At 40.2% G+C, this 17174-nt stretch overlaps 1 protein-coding gene across 2 annotated transcripts in view; it reads left to right on the plus strand.

Annotated features, from left to right (window-relative positions):
- The window catches only part of znf423 (zinc finger protein 423), a 219713-nt gene that overhangs the window by 183081 nt on the left and 19458 nt on the right, over positions 1 to 17174 (plus strand). For both annotated transcript variants that reach the window (XM_056478474.1, XM_056478475.1), the window contains 2 exons: positions 1418 to 1549; positions 5992 to 6107. In XM_056478474.1, the coding sequence (XP_056334449.1) occupies positions 1418 to 1549; positions 5992 to 6107 (248 nt within the window). The remainder of the gene's footprint in view (positions 1 to 1417; positions 1550 to 5991; positions 6108 to 17174) is intronic.

Raw genomic sequence — 17174 nt, forward strand, 5'->3', positions numbered from 1 at the left:
ATAGTAATTGGTTCATCCACAGTGGTTTACTGGATCGTCTCTTGTATGAAACATTCTCTTAACTACAGTAGTCAAATTCTCCTCCAAAAGGCGTTTGACACAGTAAACCCAGGGCTACCTTCTGTCTGCAGCAGCATTAATTTTCTGAAATAGCAAGCAGTTTTTCACTTGGTGATGCATTCCTCTTATCCCATATTCTTGTGCATAGTGTTCTTCCACAGAACTGATCTCAAAAACGATCTGGTCTGGTTCAAACCCTGGCCCCCAGAACTAGAGCAGATTTTCCTCCAAAAGGCATTTGACATATTAAACTCAGACATAACCTCTGTCCACTGCTGCTTTCATTCTCCCAGAAAGGAATCCCTCCCACCTCCCGAATGCAATGTCTTTTAAGAGGCAGTGGGGGGGGTACAGACCAAAGCGGTGCCCTTGCCAATACCCCCCCACTTTCACTCTCATTGCCCCCTCCACCTCTCCTCCCGCTCTTTTCAAACAGGGATTAGAGCACCCTTGTGTGGGCCTTTGAGACGGAGCAGAGATTGGAATCGGCGGAGGTGGCTTTTGGAAGGGAGGGGTGGGAGGTGGAGGTCAGGGTGATGGTGGGGATATATGATTGAAGACTTTATTAACCCTCTGTGCACCCCATAGCTTCGCAGCGGGACTCCTCGGGCCTGTCTGCACTGACCGGCAGGGTGCTGGACGCTTTAAGAAGATGGGGGTCTGGGAAACGGCGCTGTGGTGGCGTCTACCGTACCCCAGGGCTCAGTTAGGGGCTTGGGGGATCAGGGTAGGAGTCCGGCTGTGGGTGTCTGATGGAGCACAGGCAGGAGGGCCAGGCTCAGGCCTGTGTGGCGGGTGGGTGATAAGACGAGAGCAGAGGCGTCCAGCCAGGACACAACGCCCACCTTTCATCTGTCCCACACCAGCAGGGGGCGGCACTGATGTCACTCAGGCAGGCTTAAAATAGAGCAGCGGGCAAAGGGAGGGCACAGAGCCTGCAGCACTGGGGGGGCAGCAGGCAATTACCGGCCGGGAAAGAGCCGGCACTGGGCAGAGGAGGGAGGGGACGGGTGGTCATACTGTCCAGAGCTGAAGATTATAAGCCTGGGACCACAAATGATGTGCAAGGACGGGAAGAAATAGAAAAATGACCCTGTTCACTTGACAGAACTCCAAAAGTCGTCTTGTATTCACAGACAAAACACCCTTGCAGACAGTTAATGTGTAAAAATGTCATACCTTGTCTTTTGGCAGCATGTGTGTGTGTCTGCCTGTCTCTTATTCTCTCCATCTGAGCCGACTGGTGTGTGTGTGTGTGTGTGTGTGTGTGTGTGTGTGTGTGTGTGTGTGTGTGTGTGTGTGTGTGTGTGTGTGTGTGTGTGTGTGTAACCTGTTGTATCATGCTCTTGTGTTGCAGAGGAAGGCATCAATCATGAGTGCAAGCTGTGTAACCAGATGTTTGACTCTCCGGCCAAGCTCCTGTGTCACCTGATCGAGCACAGCTTTGAGGGCATGGGAGGCACCTTCAAGTGTCCCGTCTGCTTTACAGGTGAGGGGTCCAGCCCGGGGGGTTGGTGGGGTTAAGGTCGTAGGGTCAGGGGCAGTCATTGAGTGTTGGCAGGGGTGGGGGCATATGTACTGCTTCTGATAACATAGTAACTACACATCCAGTATATGGTCACTTGGTCATGCATGTGGCCACCTGAACTCCTGAACACCTGAAACCATTTAACACATGTAGGATCACATGCATAATCATATCTTTTAGTTCTGTCTTTTCTCTCACAGGCATTCATGTGATTAAAATTAGCAAAGAGATTCTCACTTCATCAGTAACTACACATTTGTCTTTAAATATAGAAACATTTAGCATAACACCAGTGTTTCTTTGTTCATCTTTGATTTAAACACTTTGATTCTTTGATATTGCATATTTGATATTACTCTTTTTGTCTTTTTTTTTACTTGAATTTGAGGTACAATACTGGCAGGAGTAGGGTAACCTACTGTTTTTCGTTTTAACAGTTTGCTTCCATAAATACAGAATACAACCATTAAAATCTAACACATTTTAACCCCTTTAATAACATAGCAAAATCCTGAGTTTTAAAGAGCACTTACATGTGTTTACACTACGGAGTGTTGAAGTAACACTGATAATTAAGTGTCTGATTAAATGAGGATCGAGCATAATTCAGCAACAACTGTTAACAAGCAGAATCACAGAAGAAAAGACACACAAGAACAGAGAAATGCAACTTACAGCCAGAACCATCAACTGAAAATTAAATACAATAAATGTCTATGATCTAAGCGGAGCTGGATTACACAACTCCACAAACAGCGTTACTAGCGTCATTCATTACTAACTAGTGTGACTTTATTTTTGTCATATATGAACAAAAGCTCTTAATGAAATTTAGGTGATGTAATCTCACTTGAAATCATAATGAATTTGTTAGGCTCTTGAATCTTGGCTTCATACGATTTTGTGATTGCTGTATTTAGTTGTGTTTATCAAGCACAGATTGATATCAATTAAAGCCAAAAGAAACTATGGTCAGGTGAGGCTGGTTATTTGATTATGATGACAATAACCATCCTGAAACCAGTCTGATTTCATTTAATTTCTTAATAAATGTGTGATAAATTACTAATACACTAATACACTGATGCTACAGTAATAGTGTAATACAATAATTGTGAAACAGTCCCAAGCACATCATGCACAAATAACATTTTTGAACTGTGGTGTTATTTGGATACTCAAACACCATATAACTCAGTATTTGGACCAATCAAAAACGGAGCAATCTCTGAACTTTAAGAAATCACAACAAAACCAAAATAACAAATAAAGGAAATAGTAAAGACATTTTTCTGCAAGATTTATTCACTCTGCAATGGATGCTGGAAGTTTTGTACTATGCAGGCACGCAGCATGCATTGTAGTATGATTTAAATAATGATAATATTTATAGTCACCATTGTTAATATTCTTGTGCTGATTTCTTAATGTCTGCGTGTCTTAATGGTTCTGAAGCTCTAAATGTTTTGTGCATGAAATGTCTTAAAATTCCATCATAACATTGTGTTTACTCATTGTGGAGAGACTACCCTAAGCAATATTAAATTAATTAGAAATCACCCGTATTATCAAAAACTAGATGTACATCACCAGTAATAGAGAACAAAATCCCGTACAAATTCTCTACAATTTTCTTGTCATAAAAACTGTTTTACAAACACTGTTAGAACAGCCAGAGAACAATTTATGTAAGAAAGTATCTACAGCCCTACAAAAGTAACCACTCATCACCACAATGTTGAGGTCAAACGAAACATATTCAATAAAATATGAATCTGTTAAATTTCAAAGATGTAGATGTATGAGAGAAATTAAGTCCAACTTTAATAAGTGAAGCTGGTAATGCTGTTTGTTGAGCTGTTTAATCCTCCTATATTTTATTTCAGGCTAGAATATGCAGTCGTAACACCAGCTTTGTTCACTTTGAAGTATTACCAGCTTTTACACATGATTACTAGCTTTTTCTGTTGGCCAGGTGTCATGCTGAATGTCTTAGAGGTGAGAAGATCCATGTGTGTGTTCAGGAGAGGTCAGAGAATAAATGGCAGGTTTATAGAAAGGCAGTTTAATCCGCTCTCGTTCTCCAAGGTCTCACCATTTAGCACATTCCCTCATGTAGTATCACTTGCAAAATTACGTCTACTTATTTGTGGTTTCTTCTCCTCTGGTCTCATTTTGTCTGTAATTTTTAACATTTTTTGATTCTTTGCACCATGTTTGGCTGCTCTTTTCCCATATTTTCATTTCATCTAATCATATTTCTTTTTCGTTTTTCATATTCTTCTTTTAGTTTTTTTATTGTATTCAACATATTTTTTTAATTTTTCTATTTTTTTTATCTATTCCTTGTTATGTTTTGTTTTCTTGTTTGTTGTGTCTTTTTTTTATCTTACTTTTATTTAAATTTCCTTAACCATTCTCTTTCTTCTCTCTTTTCTTGTCTTATATATTTACTCTTAGTCTTCTTTTTATCTCATCTTTTCATCCTGCTTTTTGTTTTTGTCTCTTCTAATGTTCTCACGTTTTTCTCATCACTTTTCATTTCTCTTATTTTCTCATTTCCCTTTATCTCATCTATCTTTATTCGTTTTTTTATCTCACCTGTTTTAATCTCTTGTCTCATTTCTTTTATTTATTCGCTTCCTCATCCTATCTCTTCTCTCTCTTTTCCTCCTCTTCTCTCCATCACTTCCTCACCCCCTCTCTCTCCCCTTCATTCCTGTGCTCCATTTCTTCTCCTTGTCCTTCTAATTGAACTGAATTAACTATTAAATTCATTGTTCATCCTGGCGAGAGGGAGAGGAAAGACCAGGCACGGACTCATTCTGAGAACACGGATCGACTTGCGACTCCTGAAATTCCTATAAAATCCAAATACACACGTACATACAGGCATTATATAAATAAAGATCAGTTTCCCCAGACTCAAAATAGTAGATATATTATGACACACTCTTCCGCAGAAGCACACAATGGTTAATAAAGTTCAACGTGGCCAAGACAAGCGGCTGCGGTTGGTGCAGACGTCCTGCTGAGCTGATGCTAAAGCTAATGAGAGCTGATCTTCCTGCTGTGATGCCTGGTGGGACTCATGACCCCTGGGCAGATCGAGCGCCTGTCAGACGTCCCACTTTCACTGGACCAGAAGACACTGCAGCGCAATAGACAAACGAGCTCTTTGGCTTCATCAAATCTTAACGCCTCTCTTGTTAAAGTATTGCGCACAAATGGCTAGCTTTGGCCAGTTGTCATGCTGAATGTCTTTTGAGGTGAGAAGATCCGTGTGTGAGTGTTCAAGAGAGGTCAGAGAATAAAGGGCAGGTTTATAGAAAGGCAGTGTAATCCGCTCTGGCTCTCCAGGGTAGGACCCTCTGCGTACGTGTGCATTTAGTTAAACAGGCCCAGTGTGAATGTGTGTGTGTGTGTGTCTCCTCACACTAAGTTTGAAAGTCACTTTGGACTGTTTGTCAGCTAACCTTTGGGAATCAGAAATCATTACATGAGCTTGTCAACATTAAAGACCAGTGTTGGAGGCCATATTGTCCCTAGCATTGCAACAGGCTGATCTCCAGATAATTTCGCACTCGTTTTTTTTCGGTTTCTTCCAGTTTCAGCCACTTCCATATTCCATGTACATTCCCATTCGATCCAGCGTTCGTCCTTCTCTCCACCCCTCTGATCAAATCATTTGTTCTTTCGCCTTGTCCGTCCCTTTGTCTCCCTCTCTTCCTCCTTGCGGATTACTTCTCCGTCTTTCTTTCACCTTTACCGAGTTGTTTAGCTACACCACGTTCTCTTCCCCCTTTCCTCCCTCACAGGTACGCAGTCCTCCTTTAAACTTTAACACTATTCCTGTGTGGCTCATGAATAAGTAAGCGGATGCCTTCTCCTCCAGGGACGCTCAATAATTTATAGTCTCCACACACAGCAAACTTAAGTTTACAGAAACAAAAAAAAAAAAAAAATACACGAACGGAATTTAAAAACCCGAGGAAAGAGGAATGATTTATTGATAAATATCACAAGGTCTGGTGGGGATACTTTAGTCTGTCTCTGTCTCTCCCTCCATCTCCGGCTGTCATCCCCTACTCTCCGATAAAAAGAGTTTGAGAGCTTTTCATTTGAGAACACCCCCCTCCCCCTTTTCTCTTTCCTCAGTGCCGACACATTGTCTCAAATCCAAAAAATTCATTATTTTTATACTCCCTCTCCTACCCAAAGCGTGAAAGTTGGTAGTCATGGATTTTTCTTTTTTTTTTTTTTCCTCTTTTTTTTTTAATTCCTCACTCAGGATTAGTTCTTAATCGAATCAGCTATTTTCACAGCCAATTCACCACACACTCTTGGGTAAAGCCTTTCAGCCAATCGTTTGACTGCTGTTTCCCTTCTGTCCTCTCCCTCAGTGTTTGTTCAGGCCAATAAGCTGCAGCAGCACATCTTTGCCGTCCACGGACAGGAGGACAAGATATATGACTGCTCCCAGTGTCCGCAGAAGTTCTTCTTCCAAACTGAGCTCCAGGTGAGTAAAGGCAATGCATGGCAGTTTAAGCAAAGAATGGCACAATATGAGCCCAACGATTATGTTTGTCACACAGGTGGCTGTTGAGATTATTTACTGCCCTAGTACATTTTAAAGCCCCTGAAACTGGTACATCACGTGTTCTACTTAAAAAGCAATTTTTTACCGTGACTAATTGTTTACCTGTCACATATAGTTATAAAGATTAATCATCATTTTGTAAAAAAATTAAAATTAAAATCTGACCTGGAGAAAACGAAATTTAGTTTTCCCAGTATTCCAACTTGTAGATTTTCCAATAAGGTAAATTGGTGGACAAAAAATGGGGGTCACACTTTATTTTGATGGTCCGTTTGTTGAATTTAAGTTACATTGCATCTACATGCTAACTAATTCTCATTAGATTATAAGTAGACTGTTGGGGTTGGAGTTAGGGTTAGTGTAAGTTGACATGTACTTGCAAAGTTTCTTATAGTCAGTTAAATGTCTGTTGAAGGAGCGTATCAACAGATATTAAGCAGACAGTCTACTAATACTAAAATGGACCACCAAAACAAAGTGTTACCAAAAAATGCACAAATTGCATATTTCTCTTATGATTTTGTATAAATCATAATAATTTTTACTTGCATCTGGTAATTTTATTATGCAATAAGTCCAAATTAGACCAAGGAGGAATTCAAAAATACACATTAATTCTTTGCCAAACATTCACTGAATTTATTTCCATTATTTATGAACTGGTGTTTTCACTTTTGTATTGTTGAGGGCACTATTACACACTTTCTGAAATGGCACAGAATCTCTGAACCCAAAACAAACAGAGAAGCATCACAAACAAGTGATAGAAACATTACATAAATCAAAACTGCCAGGATTATCGAAAGAATTGTCAACCCACAAAGATTTTGGGAATGTTTACTAACTAAACTCGCTCATCGTTCTTAATTCTTCAACTGCCCCACCAAGAAAAAAAAATGTTGGATTAGATTTCTTTACTGCTAATGTTGCTAGTTAACACACTCGATGCATTTTTTTTCAACACATCCCATAATTTTTCAAATATCAACCTCTACCAAATGATTGATATGTCGGTTTATGGTAAAAGTACCTGGATTACCTGGAATACATATACTATGGAAATCAGAAAAATATGAATTGTTAGACCAATTTATTTAAAAAAATAATCAAAATAAAACATTTTTGAATACTAAATCATCTTTATTTTTTGAAGTATGCCATAAAATATTATTTCAAACAGTCATTCTTTCAACGACTTTAACACTCATTATTCAAAACAGTCAAAATCTGGTTAACCGTTTGGTAGAACGGGCAGTTAAAGGGTTAAAGTGATAGCCTAGAATCTTTGTGTATCTTTGTTGACTATTGGGCTGTCATTACCCAATCAGAATCAAGTATTCAGAAAAAGCTATTTATTTTGATGTTCTGATCATATTTTATCTGTCAACTGTACAATTAATGCTATTGGAGCAGCAAAGTGTGTTTCTGTGATGTTCAGGAATATAGTGGGATTCTGTAGTCGATCTCAGTTAGCCCTGATAGACACAGATGTGACACAGATCACAGCTAATAAGGGAATTAAAGGAGAAAACAAGGTGCATCCTCAAGCCAGTAACGATTAGACCCATTACTCTGCAAATCAATCACACCACCTGCTGTGACTGCTGGAACTCACATTCATCCACACATACACACACGCACACACACACAAGCATCGTCAGGGCAGACAATTGGGAATGCTGTCCCAGGCCCACTCTCACTCACATTTGCAATGAATATACAAAAACATACTGGCAACTATTGACACTGTGTACTTGCGCGCGCACATACACACACACACACAGACACAAAAGTACAATGATTTCCAGTTAGGTTTCGGAAAAACAAATGTGAATGAATATATGTAATGCAAACTACAAGCAAATATTTTATGTAAAGTGTGTAAATTCATGATTGTCAAAAAAATTCTAATTTTGTACGTCATTTGGTATTTTTAGAATATAAATGTTTAAAATTTTAATGTTTCCTAATTTTGATGAGGTTTCTTACAGGTTTGTGTGCATTTAAGGTCACCTTTATTTTCTCTCACATTTTATATAATATAATTTCTCAGTGAGTCTCAAAAATAATTCCTTTTTAAAAGCCTATTCTGCTCTGATTGGTTGGATTGACTATTCTGTTGTTATGCAGTGAATGTCGGAAATGAAATTTGTGATATGAATATGTACAGACTGTAGAGCAGTAACAATGGCGTTGATTTTACAATATCGGTTTGAGACGGAGTCAAATAATAATCCTTAAAAGGACAAGTTGAGAAACCCAAACCTTAGCTGCTTGAGCAGGACATTTCTCAGAGGATAATAACCAATAATACTCGTTTCCGTTGAAATTATGGACACAATGGCCAATCAAAGATTAGTCACAGCATTTAGATTAGTCACCTCTGAAAATTCTGGCATTTTGTTGTTCATGTGGACTCATTGACAGCACTATTAATCTACAAAATAAATAAGCTTAAAGTGTAATTAAAGTCATTTACAAAATAATGTAAACTTGATCAACTGCTTCAATGAAAATATATTAAGTAAACTCTATTAATGTAACCATTTAGAAGAAAACAGCATTTTTTATTAGTTTTTAGAGCTAGGACACTGCCATCTTGGAATGTCGCTGTGTCTGACGTCACAGGGTTGTTTCAGTTCCCTCAGCTGAACAGATACAGTGGAAGTAATGAACTGAACGCTGAAACTGGAAGGCCTAATTTAACCCAATGCGTGAAGTTGTGGGTTTGAAGCTGGTGCAAATACAAGCCTCAAAGTTGTGTCAAATATCTAAACATATATAATTCTATTTTTCTTTTTTTTCCAATTTAATTAGCGAATGTTTGATGCACTTTGGTCCATTCTCTGTATTATGCTGCCTGACTGGGTTTCAACCTTGGTCTCAACAAGGTCCAGTGCCAACATAATGGGGGCGGGTACTTTCACTTTTCACTACTACAGCTGCTTGCCTCATTTCGTGTTCAAACTACACTAAGATCGAAGCGTTTACATGGCAGGTTTTTAGGTCCTTCATACATGTTGAGAGATTTGACTTGACATAATCCACAAAGACGTGATTTAGTAAATTATGAAGTCATGTGCTTTAATCATTGTAAATCCCCTCATCAAGCAGCTCTGGACCAGCGTGAGAGAGTGGTCCAAAGCGCATCAAATGAAAGCACATCCACAACTTTCGAATTGGGTTAAATTAGGCTTTGAAGTCCCCATGTTCAGGGTAAAGTCTAGATCGGATACGCAGCCGGCCGAAGTGCGATATGCACATCAGTATAGCAGCATTTTTATGACACTGTATAACAATAATTAATATTTTTACAGTACTGTGACGGTTGGGTTTAGGGTTAGGGTGGGGGTAGGCATTAAAGAATACAATTTATTGGGTAATTTAATTGATAACATAAATAATACTCTGTACAATATCCGATCTTGCAACAACCCGTGTTCAGTCCGTTACTTCCACTGTATCTGTTCAGCTGAGGGAACAGAACCAATCCCATGACATTAGACACATTGATATTCCAAGATGGCGGCACCCTTCCACTTAAAGCTATAGTAAAACATTCCCTTTTCTTGAAAATGGTTTCATTAATGGAGTTTGTTTAATATATTTTCATTAAAGTTTAATTAAAGCAATTTGCAAAATAATGTAAACTTGACTGACTGCTTCGCTTCCACTTTAATGGTTGGTCAAAGTAGAGATTGTTCATGGAATTTTCATTTTTATTGTAGGAGAGATTTGTTGTACTTTGACTTTTACAACTTGGCAGAGCTTTTATAAATTTACGAACAGCTACATTACACACAACATGTAAGATTATAAATGAAAAAGCATAATTACATTTACTGCAGTTGAGATCCACTCTACCACTACGTACTGTATAGGAAGAAATGTACACTAATCACAGTTCAGATGGCCCTGAACAGTTAGAGATACCATATAGACAACTATATGCCCTACAGGTTCACGCTCAAGTTCACAGCACAATCTGATGTCTGACAGCTCATCAAAAGCTGTTTGCCTACTGTAACAATAACACATTTTTTTCCCATTTGACATTTTTCCTTTCCAGATTCTTTCTTTCTTTCTTTCTTTCTTTCTTTCTTTCTTTCTTTCTTTCTTTCTTTCTTTCTTTCTTTCTTTCTTTCTTTCTTTCTTTCTTTCTTTCTTCTGTGTCTACTTCTCTTTGTTTCTTCTACTGTGAAAGGTACAATCCCTCTTTCTCTCTTTTACTGAAGCCTTTATCTGAGTTCCCTGAGGGATGCCCTCAACCCCTCCACTCAGAGACTGACACACTCACACACACATAGACATTAGTGAAAAAGCACTGCCACACACGTTTACAAAGTGCTGCCACACACTGTACACTTTTTGCTGTAACTTTTCTTTACAGATTTAACACCGTCAGACCAGTCTTTTACTTATTGGCATGACTTGTATACCTTGATGTGTATTCACATTAGCACCAATTGAGACTTTCTGGCATCACCAATGGTGGCTTTTTCTCTTATAGCTTGCTAAACATAAAAATGATTGATGTTTGGTTCATTTATCTATGCTAATCTTAGTGTGAACATGAATCATTTATTTTTTGATGGATTTAAATAGAAACACCCCCTTAATTGACTGTTTGGTAGCAAAATACAATCTGCTTCTTTATTGGGCAGGAGTTTTGTGTCTTCGTCGTCCAACAAAAAGATGTTTTTGTATAGAAATACAGACATTCCTGGTGGCTGTGGTTTGGTTTTAAGCACCTCTGGATGTTCCTGACCCATGGTAATGATTCCCAGAGGATGCAGGCATGGCAGAGCACTGAGACACATCTGCTGACTCAAGTTTAGCTAGAGATATCACAGAGCTGTGAGGTGAAAAATAGTATCAATTTAAGCACCAACTCAAATGCAGACATCTCAGCCAAGCCTAAGGGCCAGTCAGGATTTAAATCTCACATACACACACACATTCCTCCCACGCAATCCCTTCTAAAGGAATAGAACTAAATGTACTGGTTTAAAAAGTTGCTGCTAACTGGTTGATTCCCTCCAAGGACTTGTCTTTAGTGGCGCAACTCTACACTGTTATAGTGTCAGCCCTGTATACAAGGTAGTAGAAGGATTTTTATAACACATTCTGGAGTTTGTCTTGATATTCTTGGTATGGAGGGAACAGTACTGGAGTGAATAAAATGTTTAGGTTTGAGATTTATAATTGTAATTGTGTGCTTTAAAAGAATCTTCAAAGATTCCCAAATATTAATTCCCAGTAAATTATTCTTTTTCTTTAATTGTAAAGACATTATGCATTACAATCTGACCCAATCCTGACTCAAAACTTCCAAGACCCAATCCTGACTGGAAAGTGTTTCTGAGGCCCATTGTACTCCGTTTATATAGCAGATCTACAGGTGGGAGTATGAATCTGGCTCAGAGCATTTCCTTTTTTTCCATTTCTCCACTTAAGTACCCAAACATACTTAAAATGTCCACCAAGAACAGTTATGTTAATGTACTAGGTCAGTGGCAGCATACGAAGGCGATTGTTTCCCTCTCGGTTTCTCTCTCTCTGTGCTGATTATGGGGCAGACAGATTGAGTAGGGGCCAGACTGTGAATAACTCACCCCACAGTGGCTGCCACGGGCCGCTGGGGTCAGCTGCATTCTGCCCTCGCCCAAGTTACATTCATCTTCGTGAGCTATGGGCCACCATCCCTGCAGCCCCCTCCAGTGCCCGCCTGTGAGTGTTGGTGGGTGGGTCTTTATAAGTAGCAGGGTGTGAGGTTAATAGCTTACTCAGGTCCATGACTTAATATTTTAGGGGCTTGGAGGTGTGACCTAAATCTCCTGCATGGTTCAAACACCCCACCCCTCCACGTGAGCCCCCGGCCGTGGTGTGACAGTGATATAAGGCCGGCGGCGCTGGGCATATGGCCGGTCAGTCCATTTAGCAGCAGGGGGAGCACTGGACCCTGTCGGTCACTGTCTGCCTCACCCTGAGGCTGGCCAACCGAGGTACTCGCACCAGCCCATGGCTCAGCGGGAGCTCCCCATCACTCCCATCCGCTCCGCCCCCCGCATTCACTCCGGGCCTACCTCAAAGGTGACGCCGATGAGGAATAGAGCAGTCAGATGTACAGACAACTCCATTCCAATGTCCAGGTTTTACCCTGCTCCTGCCCAGGTGGAATGAGACTTGAACATGTGTGTACAATGTTAACAAGACTGAATGGATGGACGGGCATGGCCTATGTGCCCTAGCCAGCATGTCCTCCCATTGCGGCCCCACTCTGAGTTAATCCTCGCTATCCCAAGAGTTTTCACAAGACACGTTACTGTATCATCCCCCGCTCCCTTATGGCAAACTTTGTTTCCATCCTTTATCTTGTCTCTAATTCTTTCTCTCGTTCGTACTCCCACCAACTCCCTCCCTTCCTCAAACTGTTTCCAACTCTCTCTCTCTCTCTCTCTCTCTCATTCGCCTTTTTATGTCTCTCATTCTTTCTCCCTTTCCCATTTTCCTTTTTTTCTGGCTCCCAGAAGAGCCAGCCCCCATGCATATTTTAGCCCCTCTGTGTTGCCCCCACCCACCCCTCTCTCCCCGTCTCCCTCTTTCCTTTCTGCCTCTCCCTGGTGCCCCATAAATAGTGCAGATGTAAGCTGGTAAATAAGTGATGCTTCGCCCCGATCAGCGCAGCTAGACCCACTCTGCTGGATCTTCCACTCCTTTGTTAGAAACTTCAGAGACTTTTTGTGTGAGCGTGTGTGTGTGTGTGTGTGTAGATTTTCTTTCAGTTGTTATTTTGTTTCCCCAGGTGAACTCCCAACCGCCCACCCTTCGGCCCTTCCATAGGCACTGCTGTCACTCTCTGACAGCGCGCCTCATTTTTACACACTGTCGGTTCTGATTGAGCCCTCCAGGGGGCGCCGCATTCCCCCCACGCCCTGTATCCCTTCCCCGCTGGCATGTATGCGCACACGTGGGTGTACGGTATTTCCTTTAGCACTGGTTAATATTTAACTGTACTCAGCAGTTTGGATGGATGGGTGAGTGAGTGTGAGTGTGTATGAACGCGGGAAGGAGGGGGGTCTTTGCACTTGTTTGTTTGTTGATGCCTCCTTGTCTCCCCCCCTTGACATTGCCAAAGTGTTGAATATTTGAGGGCTGCAAGTTCTCATACAGCACTGAGTGGAGTGATGTAAGGGGGCGTCAGTCATTCGGGCGTACACGCTCACTTGCTTTCTTACGCATTTTCATTTTTTTTATGGAGCTGGAGGAAAGCTTGTATGATTTTATGACTACAGTTCGGATTCTGTTTCACACGTATTGGAGACGATCTCTACTGTTATCGATCATATTCTGTTTTTTGTTCAGATTCCCAAACCTGTTATATAGGTTTGGAGTCAGAAAGAAAAAAAGACAGACAGACAGACAGACAGACAGACAGACAGACAGACAGACAGACAGACAGACAGACAGACAGACAGACAGACAGATAGACAGATAGATAGATAGATAGATAGATAGATAGATAGATAGATAGATAGATAGATAGATAGATTTTTTTTAACTGTATTTAAAAAAAATTAATTGTTACTTTATTGATATTTAACACAAAAAATTCAAATAAATTTAGCCTTGGTAAACTTTAGGGACTTTTTTTCAAAAACATTATGGGAATCTTACTATCCCCAAAACAGGGTTGAAATATACTTGCGGTGGTAGCTGGATTAAAATACACTTTTTATCACATAAATAGTTAACAATATACGATTAACAAAACATAATCTTTAACAATATTTAATTTTATTAAGAAACTGTTTTTCTTTTTAATGGTTTAAAGTTAAAAAAAGGAAAGAAATCCACTATTTATCTTACTTTTATGCTATTTAGGAGTCATGTGCACCCACTGACAAGTAAAATCAGCTTTTTTCGAACGTTCTCTCTCATTCAAGTTCAGGTTGCTTTACTGGCATGACATTTTGTATAGTATTGCCAAAGCATTTTAGATGTTTAACTTAAAATGCAATATAGTAACACCAAGTTAATAAAATATACAGTAAATGAGAAATAAATTTAATTAAAAAAGGAATATAAAACAGACAATATCTCTAAAGATTATATTAATTACAAGAATGAAATGTGTAGAAATGAGATAATTAGCCATCTATATTATATCTCTTTAATTCAGCCAGTTTAGATCTAATTTTGTCCTTTTTGTCATCTGTTTAGAACAGTTTTTCTGAGTCGATTAGATTAAAGAATGAATTATATGAATTATTTAACATTTCTCTCATGGCTGTGCACATATATTTGATGACAGCTTTAGAAAGCGAAAGCAAAAACAAGTCTCTTGCACACACAGTAACTACAAAACGGGTAAACGAGACGATTTTCCACTACTTATTCGAATGTTTGGTTATATTGGGTGGATACAAAAAAGTGTAAAAGGATGATTATAACAGTTGAAAAAAATTAAAATGTGTGACTAGATATACATTGGTGGCCGTTAATATACCTGTTTCTATTTGTGGTAAGCACTGATATAATGTAAACAAAAAAATAATTATTATAACTTGTATACCATACTGACATTTTTTTCTTGCTGGTCAATAAAAATGTGACCAATTGACCAGTACTTGGACTGTTATCCAGTGTTATCCAGTGATCCAGAGTAACAAAGAAGACATGTATTTATGTTTTGTAGAAGGTATCAACCACACAGAAAAGAAAAAAAAGCTGCTTATGACACCTTAGCAACAAACTAAATCACTAAAAACATCCAGCTAAGTCATTTGGTAAAAAGAATATAGGATCTTGCTTAAATGAAAATAAACATTATTAAATGAACAGATGAGCACATTTTTCCTCATGTAGTCTACATTAAGCAAATCAGGCAGTTAGCAAGTGTAGCACCTCTTAAAACATTCACAGAATCTGTTCCATTATGTGTCATATTAGATTTCTAATGTACGTGGAGAGGTTGTCTGGTGTGCTTTGAATCTGGTTTTGTGTGCTGTAGATATTGATATAGGTTTCTATTGTGATGCTCAATTTTATTAGTGCCAGTGTATGTGTGTGTGTGTGTGTGTGTGTGTCCCAGCTGCCCTTGCGTCTGGAGTGGCAGTGTACGTTATTAGAATGGGGATCTGGGGGACTCTCTTCAGAGCCCTAACCCCAACACACACACACATGCCTACAGCTCCTCAAATCCACCTTACCTGCTACTGATTGGCTGGCTCGTCAAGGGGTCGTCAGGGGACTGCAGTATAGTGTCTCCAGCTAAAGCTATGAGCCCTGTGTTTAGAGCAGCTCCCTCTCCAAGACCACAACATCACTGAATCTGCAACCACAAGCTGACATGAAGAGTCCTAGGCTTCGGATCTCTCTGATGGCTTTAATGCTGGGATATATGAGCGTGGCAAAAAGAGGGAACGCGGCCAAGGGTTGATAATGAACTAATGAAACTACCGGCTAATGCATTGCTGGTTATCTAAATATGTAGGTAGTTGGCAAACCAAATGGGAGCGTGTAGGAAATGTGTCATGGTGTTACCGACTTCCATTGCCACACAGTTTCCGATGGAAATTCTCCAGGCGGTGGGCATTCGAGTAAACTAGAATCGGAGGGGACATGTTTAAGTTGTTTACCTGTTTGCATTTGTTTTGTTGCTTTGCCCTTGCTGAGACGAAGATTCAAACAAAGCTCCGGCCTGGCGAATTCAAATCAAAAACACTCACCATGGGGCGGCACTAATCTTCAGAGTAAATCAACACATTCGCATTCATTTATTACAACGTGGGACACCGGCGTCGGGCCGCGTTCGCTCACGTGCGCGTTTATGTCGAGATAAAAATGAAGTAAATGCCTTTTTGCAAATTTTCCAGCTAACCCACCCACACTCCTGATTCTGTCACGAAATACCCCTGCTTAGAACAATCTATAAAGTGGAGGAAGGAAGGGAGGAGGACGTGGAGGGAGAGAGAACTTCAGCGGGATGGCACATAGGGAGATATGGTGTCTGCGCTAAATTAAATAATTTGGGGACTGGCATGAGAGGGAGAGAGGGAGGGGGTAAGGAAGAGCGAGGGGGAAAAAAGAGAGAGATGTGTCCACTGGGATCACTATAAAGCGTTTTCTCATATCCGTCTCTCATGGTAGCCTGTTCCTTTAACGCACAGACAGAGCGAAGGATGTGTAGCAACGCAACATGAGAGAAAAACGAGCTGAAATGAAAATGTGAAGACAACAGAAGAAGGAGGGGGTGTGTACGGCACATGCCCCAGTCAGATATGACAGTTGAGCAGGGTTGTGCTGTGGCGCTACAGCTCTGCGCTGCGTGGTGTGTGTTGTTGTCTCGCGTGCGGGTTGCCAGCTCGGGACTGGAACTGTCGTGGCTGTGACAGTGACGTATGAGTATAAGCGCTGTCGGTGAGACGACTCTCGCTGCTCCACACTCTCAACGCTCGACGCACACGCGCGCGCATGCACACTGAGCGCAGCTGTGATCTGGAGGGTTTGGGAACTGTGGATACTTCACTCTGTTTGCCTCGCTCATTAACATAGCATAACAGATGAGAAGACTTTATCTTAAAGGAATAGTTCACCCAGAAACTACCATTCTGTCATTATTTGCTCCCTCATGCCGCTCCAAACTTGTGTGGCTTTCTCGCAGTAGGGATCAGGATCAGTGTATGGACAGAATGCGTTAAAACAGGTTTCAAAATATCACAGAATAAAGTCATGTAAGTTTGGCGAGACAAGAGGCCACAATTTGTTCACATTTATTTCGATTGTTTAGAGATTTCTAACTTTCTGTTTAATCTCAGGTATACATTTAACTTTAATAGACATATTCAGGCTTGTTCAATAACAATAAATAAATACTGTCAATACATGCCAACATATACTCACCCTCCAGACCTGTATGACCTTCTTTCCTCTATAAAACAGAAGATACTTTAAATAAAAGATTATTTCAAAGGCGACTTTTCC

The sequence above is a fragment of the Danio aesculapii genome, chromosome 18, assembly GCF_903798145.1.
Source record: "Danio aesculapii chromosome 18, fDanAes4.1, whole genome shotgun sequence".
Lineage (NCBI taxonomy): Eukaryota > Metazoa > Chordata > Actinopteri > Cypriniformes > Danionidae > Danio > Danio aesculapii.